The sequence below is a fragment of the Lethenteron reissneri genome, chromosome 5 (genome assembly GCF_015708825.2).
Source record: "Lethenteron reissneri isolate LAM-NWPU_2019-01 chromosome 5, ASM1570882v1, whole genome shotgun sequence".
Taxonomy (NCBI): domain Eukaryota; kingdom Metazoa; phylum Chordata; class Hyperoartia; order Petromyzontiformes; family Petromyzontidae; genus Lethenteron; species Lethenteron reissneri.
Genome location: NC_083783.1, coordinates 9,532,008 through 9,554,794, shown reverse-complemented (window position 1 = coordinate 9,554,794; position 22,787 = coordinate 9,532,008). Strand labels below are relative to the sequence as shown.

Genomic DNA, 22,787 nt, shown 5'->3' with positions numbered 1-22,787 from the left:
GTACTCTGCTCCTCTTCAAAGACATTTCACCACCAGTGATGGAGTAGGCTGAAACACCCTCCAGTGGAAGCTCTTCTGCCAGCAATGGTTTGAGCAAACAATTACAAGTCTGCGCCTGTACCTATACCCGTCAATGTGGAGTCTGAGTGTCTCTGAAAGGCTCACAGTGATGACATCACCTTGACACTATTTAAGACCGAAACAGGAAGACTTCTTCACAATTGTGGATAATCGCCTGACGATGCTGGTTGTTGTAATCACCAGCGAAACGTCGTACTCGAATTGTAAATTTGTGGGTTTACTTCCCAACACACCGGTGTGCTGAAGTAGCAACTAATTGGCACGTGCTGTTTACGTGAGAAACCTTAGGAATTGCCTCTGTCGGGTGGTGGCGGGTTCAACGACATATTTACGCGACATAACCCACAAACACACCCTTTATTATTTCTCTCCACTAAATCGCAGAGCTTTTCTGCAAATACCGCAGTTTTGTCTCGCAAAGACGAAAAAAGAAACAAGCGTGAATTGGCAAAAACACTTCCACAAGCAAGACCTTCAGAAAAGAAAATCCTTGGACTCCAATGAAGCTTTTCCCAGACGAATGTGCAATACTATTGTATTTATTCGTAAGTGTTACACAAGCTGTATTGAAAACATCCGCAGCGTTGACCTCTAAAACATTCTGTTTCGCAAAAACAATATCCGTCATGTGCATATTCTGAGAAGCATCCACGATTATCCAGTTTGTATTTATCTTTGAGATGCTATTTATTCTCGACACCGCCAGCCCAATTACTCATAGATTAATTGATTAAGGTTTTGTCATGGACTGCACGCTTATTAAACTGCAGCTTTGAACTATGCAATATCAATAATTCTCGGCGAGAAGAAAATTTGGAATATCGCACATGACTGTGCTCGTCAATACATGGCCGCGTGAATTATTCATGCGCACAATATCAAACGCGAGACGTGTTTATCACATTCCCGCATCATCAGCTAAATCTTTTTTTTTTTTGGGGGGGGAGGGGCGAGGAAGTGGCGCGTGCCTAGGTCAGCATTTTGGACCTCGGATTGGTGGATTGCGCCGGAGATTACAATACACAAGACCCCAGCCCCCCGAACTCAGTGGTGAATCATAATAATAATAATGATTCCCATTTGTAGCGATTATTATTCGCTCGGCCCCGAAGAGAGAAAACTACTCGCGAGGAGGAACCACAGACATACGGAAATGCGGCAGCTATGTGGTCGAGCAAGTGCCAACAATTGCCAAAGGTCTGCGGCCCTGTATGTATATGAAGGTGTTACCCGACAATTAATGAGTGTTTACATGAGGCAGGAAAATGGAGCTCCCAGAGAATATCCATCACACATGCGAGGTAGAAACACTCTATCCCATAATCGTTTGTTCATCATGTGCCGCCTACCAGCCCTATCAGCTGACTGCAAGTGGTGCATCAACGTGGAGGAGTGCGGAGGGGGGTGATTAGCACTCATTTTACTATTACTACTAACTATATCTTTTATTTTACTTACCAGGTGAGGCCCACTGAGCTATGTAGCTCTTTTTAAATCCTTTATATTAAGTTCGCTTGCTTGCTTGCTTGCGTGCTTGCGTGCTTGCTTGCTTGCTTACGACCGTGCAAATCTTTCGGTCGTCTTTTAACTCACTTCCTGTGATCCAATCGAGCTGACATTTTGCACACAGACTCGTTGTGCGTGACAATTAATTTTCGTGAAAATTTTTTCCAAAATTTTACACTGTTTAGGGAAAAAAAAATGTAATTACCAATTGCTTAATGCTGCCAGACAATCATCTGACCCATAGGTGGCAGCCATCTCAAGCCAGAGGACGAGAGGACTCTAGCCGCCACGCATATAAAGGATTTATAGTGAAAAACTTTGTTTTTACGGGTAATTTTTTAAGAAGTGACCTGGCCGCAAATGATAGCCAAACGTAGTGGCCTATCATGTGGAAAATTATAGCAACCCAAATACTCTAAGACGCGTGATGTTGATTCAAAATCTGGAGGGGAAAAACCAGAGGACCCTGAGAAAAATCCATGGGGAGAGAGACACGCAAACTACAAATATACAGCAGGAGTCAGGGTTGAAATCGAACCCACGACCCCCTGTATACCAGGCGAAGGAGTTAACATATCGCTATCACAGCGCCCCATGCCATCCCCTCATCCTGGAAACCTCACAAATTAGTATTTGGTTGATATTTACCGTAGAATATACATTGAACGTTTGTTTTTTAGATAATGTAGGCAGACTTCAATTCCAAGATTGAAATGATGTTGAGACGACCTTTGGCCCCTTCCCCATGAAGCTACTCGATCTGCATCTGCCAAGCACCTCCACGAACATATACAGAACCTCAAATATAAATATTTGCTCATTTAGAAAAAAATAATTACATATCCAAAAAAATAAAGGATGTATGCATTACACTTACAAGTTTTCAATTTAACACCTAAGACGTGCAGTTAACAGTTATGAACACTTACGCTAATCGCATTTGTGGGATTTAATATTTGAGCTTGAAAAGCACGTTTATCAAAGGACTACTGCAACTCAGAGATCAATGGCTCGTGAGTCGTGGGATGCACATGGACAGCAGCAGCAGCGGCGACAAGACCTTGGCGACATTTCTCTTGGACGAGTCGAGGTTGGTAAAAGCCCTCTGTGACCGGCGCTGCAAAGTAGATACGGGTGAGTCCGTGAAAAATTACGGAGGGGGGTTAAATTACAATCGGGTCATGGCCCAAAATAAGGTTACGAGAGGTATCTGCTTGAAACACATCAGGAGATACGGGACAGGAATCGATAGGAATGAAAATAGCGATTTCGATTCCACGCTCAACCCCATGCTCGATCCGATGCTCCAAGCGATAACAGCTACATCCTCAGCCCGTAGCCTTCCTCTGTGGTGGTCACGTGCATTGGATTCCTTTCGTCATTTTTTTTATTTATTTTCACTGCCAAAAGGATCGGGCACCCTTTCGCCCGACCCTCTTTTTCTTACTCTTAGTTCTTTCGGTAATGTCACTGTGTAGGTAAAAAATTGAAATTAAAAATCATAAAATAAAATAAAATCACGACGTTTCGGAGGCAACACAAGTCTCCGTCATCAGGTGGGACCGTCACAGCTAGATTTACTGCATCATACCCGGGCTTGGGACTGTTCTCCAGATATCCACGGGATTTTTAACCCTCTGAGCTGGCCTTTCACAGATCTGTTTTGTCACCAATTTAGGCCTGGAACGTGGGGAGCGGGGTGGGGTGGGTGAACCAGCCCGAACCACGCCTCCGTCTCTCCCCAGTGCTGCATGCTTACGCAACGGCACGCACCAAGCCAAATTGGCTCCTACGTTAGCCTCTTTGTGAATCCGTGACAATCATTTGTACGGGCCTTGAATCAGTTCACCACCACATTCAGGCACGGCCATGCCATGTGTCATAGGGGGGGGGGGGGGGGGTTGTTGTGCAATGCGTCGGCGCCGGTAGACGCAGGTTGTTAAGAGGAAGGCTCGAGCCGAGTTCGTCGTCACTGATGCCGGTTGTGTCTGCGAATTGAACTCGGCTCACCGCTACGCGCCTCCGCTGCCCAGACCACAGGAATTAACACACACACACACACCTCATACCCATGCAATCACACGCACACACACACACAACGGCTATTTCATCAGGGAAGGCGCTGCTAATATGCATGTGCATTGGAGAGGGCATGCGGCTCCTTAGACGCTGGGATTGAAACCAAATATTTGCTCGCTACTGCTGTTCAATTCTGTGGAATTGGGCTCATTATGCAGCTAAAAACAGGCCACGGATGAACCAAATGCTGTATCGATCATAGGAGAGCTCGCTTCACACCAATTGCATGTCAACTTCATCACCTTTTATTAAAAACAAAATTATGGAGAAAATAGGCTGCCTTGCAAACCACTGTTCGTGGCACAATAGGCTGAAACCTTCACAATCAATAATAATAACAGCCGCCATTCGCTGCTAATTGGCGGTGACGTCCCTACGACACTAGTGCCAGGCTAGGTGTACTTTTATGCTATGTGAAGTGTCGAAGGCTCACTGCATTAGCACACACAAAGACAAATAATTTCCATACTTTATATACCAACGAACTATTTACGACTACTATTTTTTATTTTACCAGGTAAGGGCCACTGAGATATGTAGCTACTTTTCAGAAGTTACCTGGTCGACTAAGTGACTTATCAAGTGCAAATGTGGAAGGAAGATCCGGAGCACCCAGATATAAATCCACGCGACCACGGGGAGAACACGCAAACTCCCAACATACAGGGTCAGGATCGAACCCACGACCTCCTGCATACCAGGCGAGGTCGTTACGATCTCTCCACCGTAGCGCCCTAGAGATGGTAGAGGGCAATTGCTGTGAGTGAGCACCTCTTTGTGCCGGCATGGCTCACCACAATGGTGCATTGTGGTCACGTCTTCCTCCCAAGTGTTGATGGCTAAAGCCAACAGATCCAATCCTCTACTTAAAGATGTCACCTTCCCATTACAGTCAGGGCCACGCCCCTAGACTTCCCCCCCATTGGCTATGGGCCAGGATCGGTAGAGCCAATCATCGTAACGAGGTGTGATCCATCAGCAACCCGGATATATCCTCACATTACATTTACATACCATGCCAGACGGAGATTGAGGATTGATTCAGATAAACACTTGGCAACTGATATTGTGCATGCCCTGTGATTAGAGCCAGGTAGCCAGAGTGACGTCACGAAATCACCAGCAATGTGACCGATTGCTTCAGATCTCCAACAGCTAAGCAGATTTAGGCCTGATAGTGCTCCCATGGGTGAACATCAAGTATAAAAACAGGTGTTATAGGCTTCCTGCGGGACTATTATCTGCAGAGGGCAGTGCGCAAAATCCATTGGTGTACTCCACTATGCTGCAATGCTCTATGCTCACCGCGTTTGCCAAACCTTCAATGAAAGTGCTGAAGCGTGGCAAAAAACAAAAAAAAACCTCCATACCGTACGACATAGGGAGGCTCTCATCGAGCAGTAGATTGTGCATGTGTGTGCCAGAATCACAGCGCCGTGACGAAACTACTCTCTCCACTGCTGTCTCTTACAATCAACATACAAAATCCCCCGTATAGCAATAGACTGTTGGGGCAAGTGCTGTTAGCGAGCACCTATGAAGGCCCGCACGGTACACGAGGGGTGGGTGGTCAATACTAAGCCCGACCGCCTTTGTCTCCCCAATGGCGATGTTTTTACACACCACACCAGCTACTCATTTTAGGTCGAGTCGACTTAAGGGAGGCCCAGCACCGGTTCAGATAATCGTCACTGGTGTCGCGACCCGTGAGCGGTGAATCGAACCCGGATCGCCGCGTTCGTAACGTAGCGCGCAAACCGCTACGCCACCGCTCCCCGTTCTCTCACGAGCACGCGCGCACGCGGATGCACAGACACGCATGGCTATGCCCATTCGTCAAAAAAAAAATCACATTTTCGAAATACAATCACCGGTCTGAAAGTCACCAGAACGTATAAAAAGAAAACCAAATTTCTAAAATAAATAAAGGTGCAACATTTTTATTTACGCAGCATGAGAAGGAAAACAAACAAACGAATCCACAATAATAGCAGAAGACATCAAGTAAGACGCGGCATTTCTCTTCTGCAAGCCCACGACGGTCGTGGTCACGAGCATACAAACGCGTGTGCACGTGGATGTGATCCATCAGTGAATATCTACAGTGTCTTGCGGCCGTACGCTTGAGCGGGGTTTTAATTAAATAAATAATAGCGCGGTTGGCTACGTAAGGAGCGAAAGAAGTTCAACATACATAATACATGTATTTTGTTCAGTCTAGGCTTTTCTTCAACCTGCAGGTTTTTTTTTTTTACTCCAAAAATAATTCTTGATGTTGATTTTTTTCATGATAATTTGGTGTATTGAATATTCTTAATAATGCGTTATTCCACGTGATGTAATGTCATAGCTCACCGATTGAAGTGTTCCCTTTCAGGGTTGCACTGCGTATCGTTTGTTCGGCACGATTAACAGACGTTTCGCTCGATTGCGCTGGAACCTTCTGCAGGAACTGAATTAACACTTCAAGTCGAAACTCGGTCGATTCAATCTAAAATACACACGCGAGTTCACGAAACAAGCTCTGAGCCCATGGTGGCGAAACGTCGGGCACCGTGCCGAACGACACGCTGCAGCAGCAGTCGACATCTGTGATGCGTCATTACCCCCCCCCATTGCCCCCTCGCAAGACGACAAGTAGGCCCCCCATTTACGTGCAGGGGCAAAAATGTGCGAGCGAACAAAACCGTGGCAGCGGTGGCAAGACGCGTGCCGGTCACCCAGCAGCAGCGTCGGGGTTTGCGGATCACGTGGACTCGTCGTGAAACTCGCTTGTGGCAGGCGTCGAGAACGGTGGCTTGCCAGGGGAAGGCAGTCCAGCAAAGCGGGACTGCTCTCCCTTCGTGCCCAGTCTCTACGCGGATGGACAGTTGCACCCATTGTGCGCGCGTGTGCGTGCGTGCGTGTGTGTGCTAAACACACGCGTACAAATTGGCTGGAGCAAAAAAAAATCTTATAAAACAAAATCCCAATATAAGCGGGCATCCTCCTGAAAGAGTCAGCGCTGCTAATATGTATGTGTACGGCGTGCTTCAAAAAAATGGTACCACATATATGGGACTATCGTTATTTTATGGGAAAAGAACGGATAATACACTGTCACGTGATAACAAGCGGATGTTAATAGCTTCAAAAAGTGATTCTCTACTTTTTCGCCATCATTGTCAACACATGCCTGGAATCTTCTCCAGCAGGTCTCCAGAGCTTGGAGGCACGTTCCTGGTGGTATTGTTGCTAATTCTCAGAAGTGTTAACATGTTTTTGAAGCACCGTGTATTGGAGAGGACATGTGGCTCCTGAGATGCTGGATAAATAAATAAATAGTATTATTGGTCGGGCTCATAAAGCCTTGTTTAGTTTAACCCCTTCCTCTACTCATGCATATTATCAATTATATTTGATAGACGACAAGGTAAAGGTGCAGCCCTGCAATTCCTTGCTCCTGCCACTGCCCTGCAGAGGGCCTCCACACAAGTGAGCTCCAGAGAGCCCCTGAAGAATTAGTTTGATAACCCGCAAAAAATATATATATCGATCTACTTCCTTGCAAGGATTATTAAAAAATATATAATCATGAAGAATTGAGTTTAATAAGTACTACAATGCCCTAATGAGTGATGCGTCTTCATTAGACCAAGCGACTTAGAGAATGATTACAGAAAGAACTTGCGTGGGATGATGTAAGTGGTGTTGAGAGGAGGTATAATCAATATAAATCTTTGATGTGTGAATTTTTTTTTGAGTTTTAAAATAACTGAAAATGCGTGTCCGATGCGTATTGTTCCACGCGACCATAGATTTTGAAATTGGCGTTTTTATTTAAATTAATTCCTGCTGCAGAAAATGTTTGACCACCCTATTGATTTGTATCGCAATTCAACAGCAGACGTATACATATTTTTTTACTGATTTATAAAACTGCCTCCTCCTTGCTGACATCTGTTACCATGAACAACGATTTACAAGGCACTGCTCTCATTCCTTCCTCGAACGTCGCTGTCAACCTACGCGCGTTAATAATAATTACAATTATAAAGCGCCTCTTTTATACAAGCTACTCAAGGTGCCGTTAAATCACAACAAAAAAGAAGTAAACCAATACGGCGCATCTTTCGCCCAAGGGGGGGGGGGGGGGGGTTGGGAGCTAATTAAGAGAAACTGAAAGCGAGGAAGAGAATCGATGCGTCTCGGGGCGCATTCGGCCCCGTCTCCCAACGCGACAGCAACAGCGCTGGGCCAAGGCGTCCTGCAGAAGGGGAAGCAGCGCTTACAGAAAGGCACGGTCACCCGGTGTGTGTGGGTCTTCTCGGCCACAGTCATTCCCTCCTTTCTCTATGCTTGCGAAACGTGGACCCCCCTAATGGAACATCTTCGCCGGTTAAAAACATTTAGGCTGGCCTGCCTACGATCCATCATCCTGGGTTTAACCAGGCTGGATTGTGTGAGGAGCTCACAAATCATCGAAAGATCTGGACAAAGTCCCATCGGTGAGCACCTCCGGCAGGCAAGGCTGCGTTGGCTGGGTCATGTAGCCCGCATGCCCAGCCACCGCATGCCCAAACAGCTTTTGTTCGGCCGGATCGAGGGGGCTAAACGGGCTCGGCACGGGCTAGAGAAGAGATGGAGTGATGTGGTACAGGAGGATGTGGAGCTGAGTGGACTTACCGATGACTCGTACCAGCGGTTTCAAGATCGGCCTCTATGGAGGAGACTCGTGAAGGACGCTACTGGGTATTTGGAGGCAGTCGCCCACCAACAACAACAGAGGGCGGAGGAGCGACGCTCACAACAACGAGCGGAGCGCCGGGTGGCTAAAGCACAGCAAGTTGGCACAGTAGAGGGCACAGGTGATGGATCAGCCAGTCATCTCGATCATCTCAGTCAGTCGACCCGTGGCACCTGGGTCTGCCCCGTGACCTCCTGCCAGCGGGCGTTCGACACTTCACGTAGCCTCAAGGTGCACATGGCCTGGCACAAGCGTCGTGGTGACGTCACCGCCACTTAGTGGCGAATGGCGGTTGTTGTTGTGTGTGTAGCGGTTAGCGCGCTGCGCTATGAACCCGGCGACACGGGTTCGATTCCCGCTCACGGCCAACACAAGTGACGATTTTCTGAACCTGTCCCGGGCCTCCCCTAGGTCGACTCAGCCTCAAATGAGTACCTGGTGCGGTGTGTAAACATTGCCACTAGGGACACAAAGGCGGTCGGGCGTGGTGCTGGCCACTCACCCCCTTGTGTACCGTTCCGGCCATCATAGGTGCTCGCTAACAGCACTTGCCCCTACAGTCTGTTAAGGCTATACGGGGGATCTCTTCTACGCTGACCAAGACGTCTTGGAAGCAGTGCCGGATTAAGCTAGTGCGGGGCCTGCAGCATATGTTATAAAGGGGCCCTAAATTAAAAAAAACACGTACATATTAAAACACACATTTTTTACTTGCATAGTAATGTAATTGTATTTTGTATTTGTTATACAGCCGGATAACACGACAAATCGCTAACCTGAAACACCCAGTACTTCACGAAAGTTGAAGGCAGTATCGTACTATAGTAATAGAGCAAGTTCAAAATCACTGAACCGGAATTGATAGCTTGAAAGTATTTAACGCGGGGCCCTTGAAAGTGCGGGGCCCCCGTTGCATATGCAGCTACTTTTGCTACTGGGATAATCCGGCACTGCTTGGGAGAGGTGTGAGCGCACCTACACATTACCCCGCATCTCGTCACCTGCCGATCAACTCACAGCAGTGATACCCATTGCAGCTCCTGGGTGGACAGACGTGGGGGGTGGGGGGGGGGTGTGGAGATCGAATCGAAACCTGCGACTTTTGGATTGCAAGTACAGTGCACCAAGCATTGCCACCACCACTGTGGCAGGGCAGCATTCCGTGTTATACTTGGGAGATCATAAATATTTTAAACGAAATTGTGATTCGCTGATTGGCATTTCCCAATGACCAACACCTTTCTCTGTTGACTCATTCACCTGTAATGTGATTGCAGAGCAATGACTTGCATTTGCTTTTCCTCTGGGAAAGCTGCACATCTGAACGAGTTGTTAGGACTTGGTGATGCTGTGTGCACAGCCTTCGACTCACAGTCGGTAAGGGGCATCATGAGTTCGTATCCCAGCCAGGGGTCAACTCATTGTCCCCTTTTGGAGAAAACGAATAAACCACGATACATGTGAGATGCCGAGAGCCATGCTGTGAGAAGACTTGACCTTGCCAAGGAAATGTGGAATTTTCACCACTGGCTGAGGGTCAGCCAAAGTAAAACGGGCGCCACACGGCATGCACACCGGATGAGTGAGCCGCTTGAAACTTTCCATTTTGCATTTACCGTCCGCAAGAGAAGGTAAGGGTGCAGCCCTGCAATGCCCTGTTCAGACCGCTGCAGGTGGAAGGGCCTCCACTAGACGGAGTTTAGAGAGCCTCTCTAGAAGGTGTTTTGGCCTACTCCTCCACGCTTGCCTGAGGTGGGAGGACCGACACTTGACCCCACCACACGCAACATACTCGTCACCTGTGGTGTTCTTGTTTAAACTGCTCGGATGGAGAGATGTTAATTACCTTGCCTGGCTTACAGGAGGTCGTGGGTTAGAACCCTACCCGGACGCCTGTATATTTGGAGTTTTGCATGTTCTCCGCGTGATCACGAGGATCTTTCTCCAGATCCTCCGGTTATTTGCTCTCCACGTTTGCACGGAACGTGCGTTTAGAGTCTTTGGGCTGCTATACAATGTCCACATGATAAGCCACTTCGTTGAGCTATCATTTGTGGCAGCCGGGTCGCTTCTGAAAAAGAACGGCATAGCTCAGTGGGCCTTTACCTGGTTAAATAAATAAATAAATGTGCTCTAGTTTAGAGACACGAGGAAATTATGCTCCCAACCGCTGTGCCGGAAAATGAAATCCAACGGGCGACATCTGGATTACAAGTCCAGCGTGATGATCATTTACATCCTGGCAGCATGAAGGGCTCTACCAAAACTAGGTCACGACATCCGTGTTCGTAACAATACCGCTGGCAATTTCGACTTTCCACGCGGCACTGTGCTCGCTTCCAGGAAACTCGCTGCCCCACGCTGTCATTCCAAACCGCGGCGCTTGGGAGGTGGAAATCCGAACCGGTGACCTCTGGATCGTGAGTCCGACACGTGGCCAATGACCGTCGCGCATTGCCACTGTGGGACCGCCGGCCGCATCACCGACTGCAAATTGAAATAAATTCACTTAGACTGCAACCGCTGTTGTTATGGTACGGTCGATGAAAATGCATAGAAATGTGCCAGCGCATGGGAGAATGGTGGGGGGGAGGGGGGTTGCTTTGGGGCAGCAATCGTGTTCACAAGAAAGGCTACTGACAGCTTTGACAGGCTTCCTATCACTCTGAAAATCGGGGGGGGGGGGCGGGAAGGTGGGGGGACGACTCAAAGAGTGAGCCAAAGAAAAACGAAAATGTCACCTCGAACACCAGGCAACACATGTGGCGGTGTGTGGCAAAATCCAGTTGTCGCTTTTCACTCTATTCCGCATTGTGTTCCTCATCTTTAATGCATGTGGCGTTGCCAAATATATTCAAATTGTTATTATGGAGTTCTGTCAAGAAGAGAGAAAAAAAAGACCTCGTGGAAATATGTCGCAGCAAGGGGGAAACGTCAAGTCATTTTCTGGGTATGCCTAAGAAAGATCTAAATACACGAGTTGTCACTCATAAATGTCTAAGGCGTGTCAATCATCCACTTTATTTCCCCTCCCCCCCCCAGAAATGTAGTCGTTAGAGGTGGTGCTCCATATCTCTCTCCAATGCGTTTTCGGATTATGACCGCTCGTTGATTTGTTTCGGAAACGATGCCCGATGTTTCGCTCCGCAGGCTGGGAGCTGCTTCTGGAACTGAAGCTGGAATTTGAGTGAGAAACCAAACATTCCAGGCAAGCTTGGTGGTGTTCATTCAGACGCTGTCTTTCCGACAGACCTGTTCTTCACCTGAGGACGGCTGCTTGCGTTGTGGCCGAAACGTCGTGAGAATTATTTTATTATGTTTTATTTTTATTATTTTATTTTTTCCCTTCTACTTGACTTTACCGAAAGAACCAAGAAGATTAATTCCAAGCAGAACGTGTTTTTTTTTTTATCGGTATTCTCCGTTGTTAAATAGTTATAATTATCATACAGCGGTTCGAACGGTGCGCTCGAATGTTGCGGTTGCGTGAAATATTCAAAGTGATGTTCACCAAGAATGAACTGACAGGTTCAAATGGTTTTTAAGAGCTCGCAGGAGAAGCATTTTACACAACCACAGGCCGAACTCCAGGGACCCCCCCCCCCTCGCTCTCTCAAATCAAAATTCGACGTGTGTCGTCAAGGCCACGACGGACAGACGGAGGTTTAGGAGGGGATCAGACGTACGCGATAAAATATTCAAAATCAGAGTGCGCGTCTGTATTTTTTATGCAACCTAGCTCAAGTTGCTAACGATAATAATTATAAAAGTAGCACCGGTGTTGGACTTTTTTTTTTCACGGAATTTCCGCCCTCCCCCCTTCTTTTTCTGCGATCAGTACCCTGCAGCGGGCTCGTGTTGTGTGTAAATAAAAGCAATAAAAGTATATACTGATACAAATAAAATGAAAATAACTCGCATCCCTTTGTCAATCCACTGCTGGATGAAGGCCTCCCACCGTGTCGTGTGATTCACGGGGGGTCGTTTGAGCACACTTCATCACGTTGGTCGGTGCCTGGTTGGTGAACATGGAAGGGTTCGTGATCGGCTTAGACTTCAATTGCCACTCACGTTAGCCACGTTCAGGCATGGAACTCAGGGTTCACTGCGTCCGCAGCATGCAGTGCACTAACCACTGCCTCGCTGCCGCATCCCGATGTCTAATTATAATTTCTTGATAATAGATGATAGCTTCACGGACACCCTGTATTTTGTGTTTTTGTACTGACTGATGATCAGACTGCGATCATCAAACACGCTCCCCGCTTGAGAACTCCGTTTAATCAGGAGGCAGCCGCCACGGATTCCAACATCTCCGTGGCGATGTCTCAGTGCTCCAACACAACCATGATGAGCCTCCAGCAGAGCTACCGAGTTCCCTCTGATATTAAATCGCGAGACGGGAAAACCAGGCACTGCAATTAGGACCCAAACGGTTTTGTCATTGCCTGCTGCTCATACTGCATTACCATTGACAAGTCACAGCTCTACCGATGTGTTCACGCGTTGTGCCGCGTGTTGGGCACGATGCCCGGTGTTTTGTTTCACGCAGTGGAGGCTTCTTAAGGGATTGAAGAATACCCCCGGTACGTGCTGTGAAACGTCGGACATCATGACGAACAACACGCGGTACGACTGGAAAACGCATCGGGAAGATATGCGGCGCAATCGTGAAATTCTCATCTAAGCAGTGCCATTACGAATTATTTAAGGATTAGTTTTATTAAATTGCATGCTAGAATGTAACGAATGGCTGGATTAAAATCAAAATTCACTGCAGATGAACAGACATTCCGATAAAAGTTATACGCCTTGTCAATTATTTAATGTTGAATCAATTACTGTGGGTAGTATTTGCTTATATGTTTACAAAAACAGGTTTCGATATAGGGACTAAAGAGAAAATAGAAAACCATCAGAAATGATAATAACAGAAAATTGATCATTAATCTCAACAAAGTCGCCCATTAGTCGTGATGGAAATGCTCCTCGGGCTGACTGAACAATGGGAGAAGATTAAAATCAGAACACACCACGTACAAATCCGAACACACGACGAAAGCATATTAAATCATGTCCCTTTATCCTGTGTAATCCGGTATTCACAAACAAGAGCAACATCGTCGAAATAAAGCGTCTTAAAAACCTTCTGCCTTTCTTTTCTCTCAAAAAAGTTAAATATATAAAAGGGACTCAGCTTCATCATGTCTTTACAACATTCAATTTCAGACATGTTAAACATATATATATTCACCAACATTCCAAATATTTTATCGAACAAAAAATAATCGGTTTGAAAACATGAATTGCCGTGTGTGTCATCTAAAAAGCACCATTTTTTACTGGCTGGGAAAAATTAAAAATAAACAGTGTTTGTCAAAAAAGAATCGAATTATCCAAAAAGTTTACATTGGCTTGGCAGAACCCAGCATGCAAATGGTTTACCAAACATCTCACCCATTCGCTGATGCACCAATAAATCACCAACAGGATTTTCCATCCCAAATCACCTTCAGAATTTTTACCATCCAAAAATCACTTTCAGCATTCTCCATCCCAAACGACTGTCAGAATGTTTCCAGCCAAAATCACCGACAGTATTTTCCATCCCAAATCACCTTCAGGATTTTCCATCCCAAATCAGCGTTAAATTTCTCCAGCTAGAATCACGATGGAAAATCACGTTAGTGATTTTGGCTGGTGATGACGTGATTTTCCATCCCAAATCAGCGTCAGGATTTTCCATCCCAAATCACCATCAGGATTTTCCATCCCAAATCAGCGTAAAATTGTCCAGCCAAAATCACCGATAGGATTTTCCATCCCAAATCACCATCAGGATTTTCCATCCCAAATCAGCGTTAAATTTATCCAGCCAGAATCACGATGGAAAATCACGTCAGTGATTTTGGCTGGTGATAACGTGATTTTCTATCTCAAATCAGCGTCAGAATTTTCCATCCCAAATCAGCGTCAGAATTTTCCATCCCAAATCACCATCAGGATTTTCCATCCCAAATCAGCGTAAAATTGTCCAGCCAAAATCACCGACGGGATTTTCCATCCCAAATCACCATCAGGATTTTCCATCCCAAATCAGCGTAAAAATTCTCCAGCCAAAATCACGAACGTGACTAACGTGATTTTCCATCCCAAATCAGCGTCAGGATTTTCCATCCCAAATCACCATCAGGATTTTCCATCCCAAATCAGCGTAAAATTTTCCAGCCAAAATCACCGACAGGATTTTCTGTCCCAAATCTGTTTTCCCTACGACCGGGCAACATTTAAAAGATAGATTTCCCCCCCCCCCTGCTCTCGTTCGTATGCGCGTGGCACGTCAAGCGTTATTGCCATCCCACAGTTCCATTAACACAACTCTGCTTCAAATTAGGATGCAAATAACCAAGCGATGTCTTCCTTCGTTTTAAAACAATCGTCATTCCTGTCATAATGAGCGTAAAATGGGTTTTTAACGGTCTATTAACCATAACGGGAGAAATATTTTAGTTCCAACAGACAAAAAAAAATAACACCACGAAAAAAAATCGTAGCGACAACTCGATGAGATGGATAACACACATTCAAAAAAATTCGGATTTTTTTTTTCCATATACATAATACGAAAAGATAGCGAAAACTGTTTTAGAATGGTAAATTAATCAGAAGCACCGACTCACTAATTCTGTTTTAATAGTGTAGCCACCCAACATCGACGCACTTATTCCACCACATGATTACCACATAGAGAAGGACTTTGGAACAAGGTCCGACATTAGGTTGTGACTTTTTTCAATAAATGCCCCCATTCTCAAAAATCATTTGACCGCCACTCAACCATATAAATATAGTGTAATATAGTGCTCTTAAATAAAACTCTTACAATCCATGTTGGAACAAAATACCATGGGTAATTCATCTCGGGTGCAATAACAACATTATCATCATAGTAGCAATAATAACGGTAATAACAAACTTATTGTAGCAAGCAGAGTGTATGTATACCAATGAATGAACAGTTCATCATTTTCACCATCGGACATTCTCACTCAACGTTGTATTTTAAACAAACGAGCAGTGTTCAGAACGCAACTACTGTACCTAAAATGAATTTGTTTTCACTTGCAAAGAAGAACAAAAAAAAACATAACAAAACTAAAGAAGCATTTTCGTCAAACAATAACTACAACCACAAACATGTCCTTATTTTGTTTAAGTTTGTTACGTGAGTGATTTCTTGTTTTTAAAGTAAATTCCTTTAAGTGTTCATTTAGCATGTCCGCTGCTGCTGCTGTTGTTCCATCCGCTTCACTTTGCTTCATTTCACACTCAAAAACGTCCTCGACAATGCCAAGTTCCAGTCGACGCCACCGCTGCCACCATCGTCGTCGTCGTCATCGCCGCAGTCCCTCTATCTACACGGGCTCACCGGGGGCATCGCTCCGAGATCGAAACCCTTCGGGCGGGGGCAGGTGGCGGACGCAACGTTTTCACAGAAAATCCGATGCGGAGGAGGCTCGGTGCCAGAGTGTGTGGACGAGGTCGAGGCCGAGACGGAGCCGTCGCCGCCGCTGCTGCTGCTGCTGCTGCGGGGAGAGAGGTCGGTCGACGTCGGCAAACGGCCGTCACCGCTCGCCGGCCTCGCCATCCCGCCGTGCCGAGTCACGCCATCGTCTCTTTCCCCGGCAGCCGGCGGTCGTTGAAGGTGTGCATGTTGAGCGAGTCCTCGACGCGGATGAGCACCGGGACCCTCCGCTTCACTCTGCTGTGGCACCGGAGGGATATGCGGAGTTCCTCCGCCATCGCGCTCAGCACCGAGCGCTGGGTGCACACAAGATACAAAGACAAAGGTCGCCCCCGCCCCAGCCCCCCCACTCCAGTATCGCCTTTAGCGGGCTGTTGGGGCGAGTGCCGTGTGTGTACACCAAAGTGGCGAATCGTTAAAAAGGGGGCAGCATGGCCAGTGCCACGCCACACCCCGGCCGCTTTTGTTTTACCCGGCTGCTGACGTTTTTACGTGTACCGCACCCGGGTGCTCATTTAAGCCCGAGTCGACCTAGGCGTAGGTTCCAGGACCGGTTCAGATATTCGCACATGATGTTGGCCGCGAAAGTGAATGAAATTCTGGTTGCTCGCTTTGGAGTGCAGTGTGCTGCTCACTGCAATATGCACGACCCACAACATGCACGCACATGTCCACACACGTACACACATATACATACACGGTATACAGACATTCACACCCCATGTAGCTCACGCAAAATGTTGTTGCAAGTGCTGTTGGTGAGAAACGGTTAAGGATGGCATGCTTACCAATGCACCATCACTCCCACTTGCCAACTCAAAAGAAAAAGATCCCCCGTATAGCCTTAAGAGTCTGTTAGGGCAAGTGCTGTTAGCGAGCACCTATGAAGGCCAGAACGGCACACGAGGGGGTGGGTGGCCAGCACCACGCGGGGCCGCCTTTGTCTCCCTAGTGGCAATGTTTTAACGCACCGCACCAGGTACTAATTTCAGGCTGAGTCGACCTAGGGGAGGCCCAGGACTGGTTCAAATAATCGTCACCGACGTTGGCCGTGAGCGGGAACCGAACTCGGGTCGCCGGGTCCGTAGCGCAGCTTAGCGCTAACCGCGACACTACCGCTCCCCACTTGTCAACACACACACACGTGTGCACAAACAAGAGCAGATGTGCAATGGCACATCTGACATCCTCCCCCCGCCCCCCTCCCCCAGAGGCAAACACCGGTGAATTGCATTTCGCCAAAAACCTCAATACATTGATGTCCATCTGTGTATCAATACAGATCTTCTTGAGATGACCTCATTGACATGTGGTTTCCAACACCCAAGGCCTCCTCTATCCCGCAGCCTCTGTCCCAAACTCAATTTCTCTCTGCTCCGCAGCACAGAAGAAATAAAGTGCGATTTCTCGTACACTATCCATTCAAGCCATCATCCTTTAATGGTATGACCGGTGATGCACACTTTCAGCCGAAGGTAATCTCCCGATATGGCTTTCAGGTGATGGCTTTGGCGATATGACATAGCCTTAGCACTGGGCAATACAGTTCTTCACTGATATGAAGTTCAACACTTTTGCTGTCTGCCAAAGCCAGGTAAAGGTGACAATATAATGGAGAGCGGAGTTGGACGTATATTCGCCTGGATTCCGGATATGGTCACAGTTGACTCGAATTGGATACACTGTTATTGGCCTAACACAGCACAACTTGTACGCGTGAAGAGACGGCTGCAACTCTTAAACACCTCTGTAGAAAGGTGGTCGGGCAAATTCCTGTTATATAAACGCATCCATAATAAAAAAAGTGAGTTGGCAAAATCAAGTTTCTGCGAGAGAAGCTTGGATGAGCAGTGCGGAGGGTAAAGGGTGCAGCCCTGCAATTGCTTGCTCAAGCCACTGATAGTGGAAGGGGTCTCTACTAGAGGCAGCTCTGGTGAGCTCCTCTATAATATCTTGGAGGAATCTTGTGAGCGAACCCAAGTATTTTATTTTACCAGGTAAGGCCCACTTGAGCTACGCAGATCGTTTTCAGAAGCATCCTGGCCACAAATGAGTGCCCAATGAAGTGGCTGACCACGTGGATATTTACAGCAGACAAATACACTCAACGCACCTTTCTAAATGTGGAGGGAAAAACCAGAGGACCTGGAGAGAAATCCATGCGATCACAGGCAGAACATGCAAACCCCAAATATACAGGCATCAGGGTCGGGATCAAACCCATGACCTCCTGTCTCCTAGGTGAGGTAGTTAACATCTCACCACCAAAGCTATGAAGCTCCTTCTCACAGATGTCCAGTAGAGATCGGTGCAATGTGCCATAAGAGATGGCATCGATATATCTTAGAGAATCAATTCATTGAGGTTTACCAAACAGCTGGCGGTACTCACTGATTACTTTCCTCACATCTTCTTGGTTCTTTCGGTAAAGTCACGTAGAATGGAAATAATAAAATAATGAAAATAAAACATAATAAAATAATAAAATTATATTATAATTATTTCCATTCTACGTGACTTTACCGAAAGAACCAAGAAGATGAATCCCTGCAGTCACGAAAGCTTTAAATCGAAATACTTTCCTCACAGTTCAGCTGCGAATATCTAATGCGGTCTCATTCTGCACCGAAATCGTGTGGCCTTCTGGGTGCTGCCCTGGAAGCCTTCAGCTGAGAAGCCCCCCGAATGACCTCGTCACATTTGCTTGAAAACTCTCACACTCTTCAACATGGTGGAAGACTCAGGGTGTCAGATCGCTGAGGTGGCAACTGCTGAGAACCGGGGTTCCGATCTGTGTTTCACATACCTGTGATGCAACTGGGTTTCTCAACTGTCGTGTGTTTTGATGGGTATTTGTGCAGTCACCAATGACTGCACGGAGATCCGCAAATAGAAATTTGGTTTTGTGCTTAGTGTGGATACATTCCATCTCTGAGAATTGAAAAATATCGGTGTTTCATCGCAACGCGACACACAATCGCATCGCCGAGTGTGGGACAGTGCGATTGCTGCACCGGGAAGGATAATAAAATGCCACTTGAAGGGTTTTTTCAGATGTCCTGTTGAAAATCAGTTCCACATCCATTCTCTGTCACACACAGCAGGAAGCTCAGCTACGCAGGATTTCTAACCGGATTCTCCATCTGATGGCGGAATGAACGAATACAATTGTCGAATAATTTTTTGACAAAACCGAGTTATTTTTTGCGGCGAAGTTTGACACACCGCACTGTCCGCGTGGGGCTTTTGTAGCGAAGCTATAAGTTTGAGAGGGCGATTTCCCCCCCCCGCCTCCTCCCCCACCCCACCCCACTTTAAGTCGAAATTTGCCGTTTGTTCTCTTGCCAAAATAATTCACAGCGTGCCAAACACACACCGATTGTCTCTGCCGAATTGCATGACTCTGCATGCACACGGAGTTACGGTCGGGAGACGGGGGGGGGTGAATGATCCATCGTAAATGTCAACACCAACAGCGTTATACTTATCCATCCAATCGTAATGCAATCATTCGTTCCAAGTGCATAAGTGAACCACGTGTTGCGAAAGAAGATTTGGCAAATATTTGAAGGGTTTGGTAATTTATGTTTAAATGGTACTCTGTAAATATAATGTCAGTCTTAATATCGTTTTGAAATTTGGGATATCTGACATCCCGTGAAATTTCAATTGACTCGCAATTTTATATTTGTCTGTTTACTTATTAGTGCAATAGTCACCTCATATCTCTTTAATGTCTCTATAACTTTGTAAATGCCTAATCACGCTGCAGGTAATTTATTATTCAACAATTATTAACGTGCGTTCAATTTCTTTCTATTTCTCACGTGACACTGTTGGTTGTTTCCTTTTGGTACGCGCCGATTGCCATTTGCATCATCGCTGGACTTTTGTATTCGTTTTGCCCACGTCGCTTTGACGACCCACGTTCACGTCTAGCAAATGCGACAGCCCATATCCCCGGCCTGTGTCGCTCTCACCTGGCTAGACGGATAACCTTGACGATTTCACACCACCCCAGCCAAACGCTAACACGATTTTTGTGTCGTACGAATTTTAGCCGCTGTCATTTGTCTGCCGGTTAGAGCTCGTGTACAAGAAGTGTGACTCTCAATACGCACGCGCACTTAAAAGTGCCCGCGTGTCACAGCACTCGACAACACAGGCTCACAAAAAGGAATTAAAGAACAGCTCTCAATGTCTAATCAATACACCCCCCCTCCTCTCCCTCCGTCTCTCGGTCTCCTGGCGAATACGTCTCAATGAACCGGCGTGAGTCATTAATCTTCACTGTTCACCTGTTGCTGCCCTCCGTTGTTCCAATTCAATCTCACGCGCGCGCCCCGACCCAACGTATTTAACCACGCGAGAGCCCTCGCGAGATTCACCCGCGGATCGTTGGGGGGGGGGGGGGGGTCACGTCTTGCACTTTAGTCACCGGCAATTTACAAATGCGAGATGCTGGGAGGCTGCGACGCCTGGCCCAGTGGCAGAGGTCGCAAACGGGTTTTGATTCCTTACCCGTACCCGGCCGCACTAGGGTCGCAAACGGGTATTCGTACCCGGCCGTACCCGTACCCTACCCGTACCCGGCTGGGTACGGGTATCTGGTACCCGATTACGACCTCTGGGATGAAGCCATGTTGCAGGCGCGGGTGGGTTGATTCTAGGAACTTTAATTGCGAGAAGAGACAAGACGTTGGGAAATGAGTGACAGTTACTCACCAGTGACTCGTGGTCTACCCATACCCGCCCACACCAGGGTCGCAAACGGGTACCCGTACCCGTACCCGGCCGGGTACGGGTACCCGGGTATCGGGTATCAGGTACCCGGTTGCGACCTCTGCCCAGTGGTCTCCAGGCGCGGCAGGTGAAACGTCGTTCCACATTCCTCCGACAGCCTCCCGTCATTGTGAGGCAGGGCAGTCTCACCGCGAGGAGGTTACCGATGCCTGCCCTATCTGTGTTGCCAATCGGTGTAGCCTCACTGGCGCGGTATACATTTTACTCACCTCAGGACAAGACGGTGATGATCGTGACAATGAATTGACTCGGGTTTGGATGTAAACTCGCAACCCTGCGATCACAGGCAAAGTTCCCGAGCAAAGAAGCGTCCTTTATGCTTAACGGTGCATGCCAATCTGCTTCTGGATGAAGACCTACCCGTGGTGTGCAAGTCATGGGTTGGTTGTTTGACCGTATAGTAATAGGTTTTTACCCTTTCAACTGGTACAAAACTGACACCTTTATACATGGCATCATGTTTGCAATCAACTTCCAATCAACTTCAAGGACAGTGCATATCATTATCATCATCAGAGTTGTTTCTTTTTGTTTGCATTTTGACTGCTTGTGTTGTGGTTATTGCAAACATGATGCCTTGTATAAATGTGTCAGTTTTGTACCAGTAAAAAGGGTAAAAACCTATTACTATATTTTGCCACTGGTAAAGGAGATGTCTCATAGTGTAAATGTTTGACCGTACGTCATTGTGCTGGTCAAGTGTGCGTTGGTCAAGGGAAGTGAAGTTGCCAGGATCACTTTAAGGACCACTTTAAATGTCACTTGCCTCTGATGTGTAGTTCAGGTCACCTGAGCTCGATTCAGAGTGTGCCAACCACTGCATCGCAGCATTGGCGCAATGAAATCTTCCCAGCGAGGTTGTAAGACGAGAAGTGAATTCGAGGTTCTACCCCGAATTTGCAAGAAGCGGATAAATGATGGCTTTTGCATGCCTGCCTATAATTGTAGAGACGACTCTTTATTCCCACGGGATAGTAAGTGCATTGTGGGCTAGAATTATAATCACACGAGAGCGTGTGAATATCGCGCGAGTAATTTCACACCCTTCATTACAGAAGGATTTGTAATGCAAATCCGAAACTGCCTTTAGTGCACAATCCTAAGCAGCACGTCTTTTTCATACTGTTTCCCAGGCACAAAGTATATGAAATTAGGAGTCTTAAGCGAATGATTTCGAACGCTCAAGAATAACTGCAATCCATTCTACTTCCCTCCGCAATTACTGCTGGGAAATAGTTTTAAAACCTCTTATCACACCCGCCCTGGTGACACCGTAAACAAAAAAATGCCTCCAGTGTAAGTGCTTTCCGTCTCCCGTGCCCCCTTATCTTGAAAATGCAAGTATCGTTTGTGACAATTACCAACATTATCTCGAGCGAGCAGCGATTCCTGAACTCCGGAATGGTGCACAGAGGAAGAGAGAGATATAAAAAATAAAAAAATTCTGCAACCTTGAAACATTTTCTCCCGCGGTGTTTCAATAAATTGTGACAAAAGGCGTTCATATTTAATATAGTGTAGTGCTTATCTTTTTTTTCCCAGTTATTTTATTTTCATTCATTTCAGGAGCTTTCGGACACTGATTAAGGAATCTAAGTTGTAGCGTTCAAATGCTGTGACCTGCTGTCGTAAGTTCGCATGCCGTGGTGGGAACGTTCCAAGGAAAGCCACCATCGGACCAATGGTAAAACTGGTGTGTGTCCCCTGTCATGTAAAAACAAACTCAAGCGTGGTGACGCTTTAAGCGAACTTAACCATCTCTCTCTTTCGTCTACAAAAAAAAAGTTACTTTAAAAAACTTGGTATAACTTTTGATCACCGTGCAATCCGTGTCTGTTTCAAGCACCACGATTGGAGGGAAATGCCATGTGTACAGGCCGAGACGCGTACATTTTAGCCCCTTTGGCAAACGGTTGTCTCTGTGCAGGACTCATCCACGGTGAAGCAACACAGCCTCGACTGAGCACCACTATTTGTCCCCACCATTGTGCCGTAATTATTTACCCGAATCTGTGACATAATAAATTACATGAGCGTGCGCCGCAAATACGTAAAATGAACTTTAAA

The 22,787-nt window shown here is 46.7% G+C and overlaps 1 protein-coding gene across 4 annotated transcripts in view; it reads right to left on the bottom strand.

Annotated features, from left to right (window-relative positions):
* Positions 1 to 13,458: 13,458 nt before the first annotated feature.
* LOC133352464 (glutamate receptor ionotropic, kainate 2-like) overlaps positions 13,459 to 22,787 on the bottom strand; it is a 219,631-nt gene continuing 210,302 nt past the window's right edge. For 2 of the 4 annotated variants that reach the window (XM_061568122.1, XM_061568126.1), the window contains one exon: positions 13,459 to 16,157. In XM_061568122.1, coding sequence (XP_061424106.1) covers positions 15,804 to 16,157 — 354 coding nt within the window. In that variant the 3' untranslated portion in view covers positions 13,459 to 15,803. Of the gene's footprint in view, positions 16,214 to 22,787 lie in introns of all 4 variants that reach the window. The other 2 variants (XM_061568135.1, XM_061568152.1) reach the window with 1 other exon arrangement.